This window comes from Mauremys reevesii, linkage group 26 (genome assembly GCF_016161935.1).
Source record: "Mauremys reevesii isolate NIE-2019 linkage group 26, ASM1616193v1, whole genome shotgun sequence".
Lineage (NCBI taxonomy): Eukaryota > Metazoa > Chordata > Testudines > Geoemydidae > Mauremys > Mauremys reevesii.
Window position 1 is genome coordinate 3,930,408 of NC_052648.1, and position 6,422 is coordinate 3,936,829.

At 43.8% G+C, this 6,422-nt stretch overlaps 1 protein-coding gene across 7 annotated transcripts; it reads left to right on the plus strand.

Annotated features, from left to right (window-relative positions):
- The first annotated feature begins 506 nt into the window (after positions 1-506).
- On the plus strand, positions 507-6,090 carry LOC120391852 (cold inducible RNA binding protein). 7 transcript variants are annotated; one of them, XM_039516041.1, is made up of 8 exons: positions 507-663; positions 1,851-1,959; positions 2,043-2,149; positions 2,631-2,772; positions 2,860-2,944; positions 3,138-3,205; positions 5,565-5,650; positions 5,902-6,090. In XM_039516041.1, the coding sequence occupies exons 2-7, from the start codon at positions 1,857-1,859 to the stop codon at positions 5,567-5,569; spliced, it is 510 nt and encodes a 169-aa protein (XP_039371975.1). In that variant the 5' UTR covers positions 507-663; positions 1,851-1,856; the 3' UTR covers positions 5,570-5,650; positions 5,902-6,090. The 7 variants fall into 7 exon arrangements, with proteins under 7 accessions (XP_039371975.1, XP_039371976.1, XP_039371977.1 ...); XM_039516042.1 differs by having other exon boundaries at positions 5,905-6,090; XM_039516043.1 differs by having other exon boundaries at positions 3,141-3,205.
- The last annotated feature ends 332 nt before the right edge of the window (positions 6,091-6,422 follow it).

The following is a 6,422-nucleotide window of genomic DNA, read 5'->3' on the forward strand; positions in this document are numbered from 1 at the left end:
ACCCAGGCTGGCGGGGCCACGCTGCGGATGACCAAACGGCACAGGGGCCGCGGGCGCCCTTGCGCGGCGGGCCCAGCAAGACGAGGCTCTGCCCCGCGGGGAATGGGGGGTCATGGCAACGCACGAAGCGGCCCTCCCCCATCCAAGATGGCGCCGCCGCCTCAGGCGGCCCCTTTGTTCCAACAGCGGCAGCGGGCGCCGCAATGCTGCGAAGGGCGCGAAACTAGGGCATCACGGCCCCGCCCCCTTCCCGGCCCAGGGTGAGTCTCTGTGCAGGGGAACGAGGGAGGGCTGCGGCTGGGGAGGCCGTAGCCAATCAACATCTTCCACTCTCTCATCCCACAGGAACGCGTCTGGAAACTTTCTCCCCCTACCATCCAATCAGCCCTTTCCGCCGCACTCCAGCCCACGTGGGGAATACGAAGCCCGCATCACTTCCCTCTCAGCGTCTTATTAATATTAACCAGGCTATGACCAATCAGGAGGCGAGGCGGTGCTTGAACAGTGGCGGAGATACCTCATCCCGGCCGGTGTCTATTTGCATATTCATGGTTAGGGCGGGGCCAGACAAGGGGCTATATAAGCAGCTGCACTGCCAGCTCTCAGCGTACATCGTGCTGGGACTTAGAAGCGCCGTGTTGCATTTGCACTCACCGAGGACCGGTAAGGAACCCGGGGAGAGGCAGGGAAGGGCCTGGGGAGGCAATATCGCCTCAGGCGGAGTTGCCCTTTGCAAGGCGGTGCTCCATAGGAGCGGCTACTTTCCCTAGAGGGAGAAGCGGGTAGGGTCGGTCTGTCCGTGTCCAGCTTCGTATTCACCGTTGTCAACCGCTGGAGTCCCCAGCAGGGCGAAATGCACCGCTTGGGCTGTTGTTAGGGGGAAGGGCGCGCAATTAACGGCGACGCCCCTTCGGAAACAAAATGGCGCCTGGTGGCGGCCGGCGCAAAATGGCGTCTCTATATTAGTAGCGCGCATGCGCCGAATGGGCGGGGCAAGGTGGGAGGCGCTAAAGCTTGGAGGCTTGCCGCAGGACGTACGTGCGCCTGCCTCAGACCGTGGATCGTTTGCGCACGCGACTTCCCGGGTGCCTGCAATGCCGTGAAGCTGGACCGTTCTTCCGCGGCGCGCATGCGTGCGAGGGAACGAAGTAGGCGTGGTGCGACAGGGCATCTTGGTTCCTGCTCTGGCGGCGTGCTGCTGAGGTGCGGGGAGCCGGTAGACACACAATCTAGCCACAGCCACTTCAAAGGCAGCTTCATTTCTTAAGCGGCCCGGTGCGCAGGGCGATGTTACCCCACACTACGGTAGCCGGTTGCTGTCTGGCCTGAAGTTAGAGATCAGCGCCTGAACGGGGTGGGAAGGGCTCTGCCTGATACGGACCCACTGGTGCTTGTTCTCTATGGATGGAGACTAAGGAAATGGACCATGCAGATGGATCTGGGTGATAGCACCAGGCCTGCTCTGATACTGTGCACTGGAGAACACACACACGGGTTTTGGTCCTGGGGGGAGTATTGCTTGGCTGCAGGGATAAATCATGCTACTGGCTAGATTACTGTCTTTGTGGTATCCTCATTTCTGTAATCTGGCTAATTTCTTGAAATAAACGCTTTTAATCGACTTGCGTTTACATGGAGGCTGACTGTCAAATAGATATCTCTAGATACAAAGCTGTGGTTCTCTTCTGTGAATTACACTACCAGTTGTGCTATTGATATAAGTATTATGGTCCTGGTGACACCGGTCTAGTGAATTAATCCCTTGGTCCTGTGTGATTCCTATATACTGAAGCAACAAAAATAACTTTTCATGTGAGATTTAACAGTTGATGTAATGTTTTTGTTTACAGAACAAAATGGCATCAGATGAGGGAAAGCTCTTCGTTGGTGGACTGAGTTTTGATACCAATGAACAGTCACTGGAGCAAGTCTTTTCCAAATACGGACAGATATCTGAAGGTAAGAACAAAATAAGTGGGTGTGATGAGTTTTATCTTTTTACGATAGAGTGGATATGTGCCAATGGTGTCTTTGTTTTTCAGTGGTCGTGGTGAAAGACCGAGAGACCCAGCGGTCCAGAGGCTTTGGGTTTGTCACATTTGAGAACATAGATGATGCTAAAGATGCAATGATGGCTATGAATGGAAAAGTAAGGAGATCTTATGATCCATTTTTTCAGAGACAGTGTACAGAGCTGCAGAATCATGATCTCCAGAGTAGTAGTATTCTGTTTTTTATTAAGCAGAATTAACCATTGAGGGTTTAGAATGGTGAAATCAAATGATTTCAGGAATTAAAATATTTTGACAACACAATGGAATATTAACATTTCTAGGAGCAGCTAAAGTAATGTGCCAGTCTAAAAATATGAAGGAAACCTAGATAGGCAGACGTGCCCTCTTTCTTATTTCAAGCAATATTTTTATTTTTGAGTGCTCTGTAAATATTTACTGGTGGTGATTTGATTCTGATTTTGGATATGGGGGCAAACCATTATGGACACAAATTACTAAAACTTTTTTCAATTTGTACCTTACGTTTGGACAGCTTATTTGGCAACTGCTGTCCTGTTAAGTTTTAAAAGCATGTAAATAGCGGTATAGTTCATTTTTTTTCTGTTCTGTTTTTAGTCTGTTGATGGGCGTCAAATTAGAGTTGACCAGGCAGGTAAATCATCCGAAAACAGATCCCGTGGATATAGAGGGGGTTCATCAGGTGGCAGAGGCTTTTTCCGTGGAGGCAGAGGTCGAGGGGGCCGTGGCTTCTCTAGAGGTGAGTTAGTGTAACTGATTTTCAATAACTGACTTGAAACAGAAGTTTTTCAGTGGGTTAATTGGTCCTTTATTGTGTCCATTCAAGGAGGTGGAGACAGAGGCTATGGAGGAAGCAGATTCGATTCCAGAAGTGGTGGATATAATGGGTCCAGAGACTACTATAGCAGCAGGTAAACACAATGAAGGTAGACTGTAAGAGTTCAGACTGCTGACTATTGAGGTTTTTGTCACAACAGCCCTGAAATAACTCACTTAACTTGACAGGGATGTAAATTGGCTCAGTCACAATAGTACAGCAAAAGTGTAATGTGTGTATAGATGACAGCATGTTTCATAAAACAAACATTTGTTACTTTTTACTAGCAGGAATCAAGGTGGCTATGGTGACAGGTCATCAGGAGGGTCCTACAGAGACAACTATGACAGTTACGGTAAGTTTTAGTTCAAAAGGGAACGAAGAATATACTGCCTTGGGAGCTCTCTAAATCGATTGACCTGTTGAAGTCTGGAAATACTGTAAGGCTCAGTTGGACCATATCACACTCTGTTCTTGCCCATAAGAACCAGTCTATTTGCAACCAGGCCTTGGAGATGTTTGCCACTTAAATTTCTAATTTTAATGCATGTGTAGGACTTTCTTGGATCTAAGGCAAAGCAAGTAGTAAATACTCACATACCTGAAGTTCGAGAATTAAGCAAAACTCCAAATGCCCTCTAACAAACTTTAATCAAGGGTGGGGGAAGTTCTCTTAAGCTCTAGTGAACTAGCACTAGCCTCTGAAATAATACAGGGAGTAAAATGCTGGAACTTGTCTATGCTTCGGTGCCTTTACAATTGTGCCTGCTTCTTGTCCTCAGCTACACACAACGAGTAAAAATCCTTCCTGACTCAAGATCGTCCTTCCAATGGCTGTATTTATAAAGATTTTTGGAGCTTCGCTGAAATCGTTATTGTGTAGTACATCTACTTGTATTTTCACTTTTGTAGTATTATCAGTTCTGATCTTGTCAAACACAGCCTGACAGCTTCTGATATAAGATGGTCTGATTAGACTTTTCTTTAAGAAAGCTCTGTTTCCAAGTGTTTTTAATCTTTTTTGAAAGCACTACGGATTTTATTTTATCCTCTGTGATAAGCCAAGGTGTTTTTTTAAAAGTTGTGAAGTTGGGGCCCTAATTCAGTTTTTTGAGATAGAAAAGGACCTTTAATTCAATGTTCACTGGAAGCTGAACAAGCTGTGGACTTTATATTTTTTTTTAAAGTGCATTATCTTCGTCTCTTGTAACATTCCTTTAGTGTAGCAAGGTAGGCATGCAGCCTGGGTGTAAATTGGAAGGCAAACCACCTTGATATACTTAAAGAGAAACTTGCTTGTATGTTCAACCTGCATAACGGTATTTTTACTGTATGATGTAAATTACCCAGAAATAGACTCTCGCAAACTTACCATAAAAGAGGTTCTTGAAAATGTTTATTTATATTGTCCTTTTTTTACTGGAAGAAATATGCATATTCCATTGATATTGTATTTGAAGTGGTAAAGGATTCTTGTATACAGTTTTCTTTGGCTTTACGAAGCCTATTAAAAGACCGTCTGAAATGAACTCTGCTCCTGACATTTACATTTCATTGCACAACACAGTCCTTGAAGATCTTGTGAACAAACCAAGTAATAAGAAGGAGGACTCTAGAGAAGAGAGCCTAGTGATAGGAGTATTAAAGCAAGCTAGACTTACTGACCATTGGAGAGAATGTAATCTTAACTGGTCTTGACATGTGAATACTGTCAAGATGATTTCACATATGAATAGTCAAATTGTCTAGTGGCAGACTACTAAAAGTATTGTAATGACTAACTTGTTATACTTAGATCAGCAAAAGTGGAGGGAAAAACAGCTGGCCAGTTTAGTCAGAGGACAGTTCAGGATTTTCATAAAATAAGCAGACATTGAAATTTGTAGTCTGAATCAGTCTTTTGAGAACAAGTAGTTACTGGTTTGACACAGTGTTCCAAGGTAGACAAATTGACTTAATTAGCTAGCTTTGTCATTGCCTTACAAGTTCTAAGAATTCTCTGCTAGCGTATGGAAACTGCAGTGTCCTTGGAGAAAAGAAGTGTTGTGCCTCCAACAGAAACCTCTGAGACGAAAGCTGCTTTCTGGGCTAGTTCATATGTGGAAATAGTCCTGTAATTCGAGGTAACTCCTTTTGCTCATGTCCGCATCCTTCCTCTTGTTGAGAGCTCATTTGAAAGTCTAATGTACCTGTGAAAAATTCCTCTGACAGTTTTGGTCAACTAATGGAAAAATTTTAAATTCATGCCTATGCAATCTTTGGTTTGTGGCACAACTTCAGTTCCACAGGTCAGAGTTGGGCATACAGTCATGTCTTGCCTAGTAGGTATGGAAGCAAGATGGGAAACAGAATTCCCTGACTTGATTTGTGTTCATCTATTGACTCTTCCTAGACTCATTAAGTCACTTAATTGTAGCTTTCTTTACCATCTTACTTGTTGCCATTAACTTTCTCCCATAGCCCACACTGTTCCTAAGCAGCCATGTCAAAGTGGTTAACTGTCTCTGCTTAAGGATCAAATGATATATATTGGCTGGCATATCAAAGGCATCAGCCAGCCCTGGAATTTCCCAGACTGTGCTTCTGTGATGTGATAGGGTTCAGCGAATGGCTTGTGAAACCCTTGTATATGATGTGACTTGTGTTTGGGGAGGTGGGTGGCAGTGTAAACACGGTGGTTGGATATGTCTAGTAACGCACATTTGCTTTACCAGGTTGAAGAGAAGATGGACATTTGAGCCTGAAACAGCATTCCTGAACATTTCATGAAAGCAGTACCAACAGTCAACTTCCTAAGCAGGTACCATCTACAATGCATTCCCTTGTAAGAAATTACTGGAGATGTGGAGAGCTCTTTTTGGAGAAGTTTGATTTTAGGTTTGGTATATGTACATGTACCAGAATTAACATTTTGCCTTGTGCTAATATCCTGAGAGAAATAAATGTGTGTTGATAACTTGAGTAACTCTTGGTTAGTAGTTGCTGTTTTAGATAATTTAATGTACATCTGGATCTGCTATTTGTAGAACTCATTGTCTTGTTTTATTTCAGCAGTGAGCTGCATTGAAGAGGATTGATACAGCTGTTGACTGAGCAATGGAGTTCAAGAGCTTTGAGCAGTGTATAATATCTGATAATAGATCAAGTGAACAATCTGACTTGTAACAATTCTAACTGATAGAATAAATAATTGGATTGGAAAAAGCAATGATTTTTAATAAATTCTATAAATAAATGCAAGAAAGATGTAGTCGAGGCACAATTTGATAGATTTTGGGTTATTTGCATAACCCAATATAAAGCGTTGGCACTGTGGAAATCTGTCCCTACTTATGAAGGTCCAGTTGATCAGTAAAGGGTTAAAGATCATTGAGTGAGTCCCTGTGTAGGATTCTGAGAGGTTTGTTTGACCGGGGGGGAAATGAAGGCTGTTTTTCTAAAATAATTTAGAATCTTACCATTTTAATGGCTGTTGAGCGGGTAATGATTTGGTGGTTTTACCCTTTCATGATGAAGTTCAAAAAAATACAACCAAGTTTGAAGGGGCACTATGGTCATTTGAGCAACTGCAT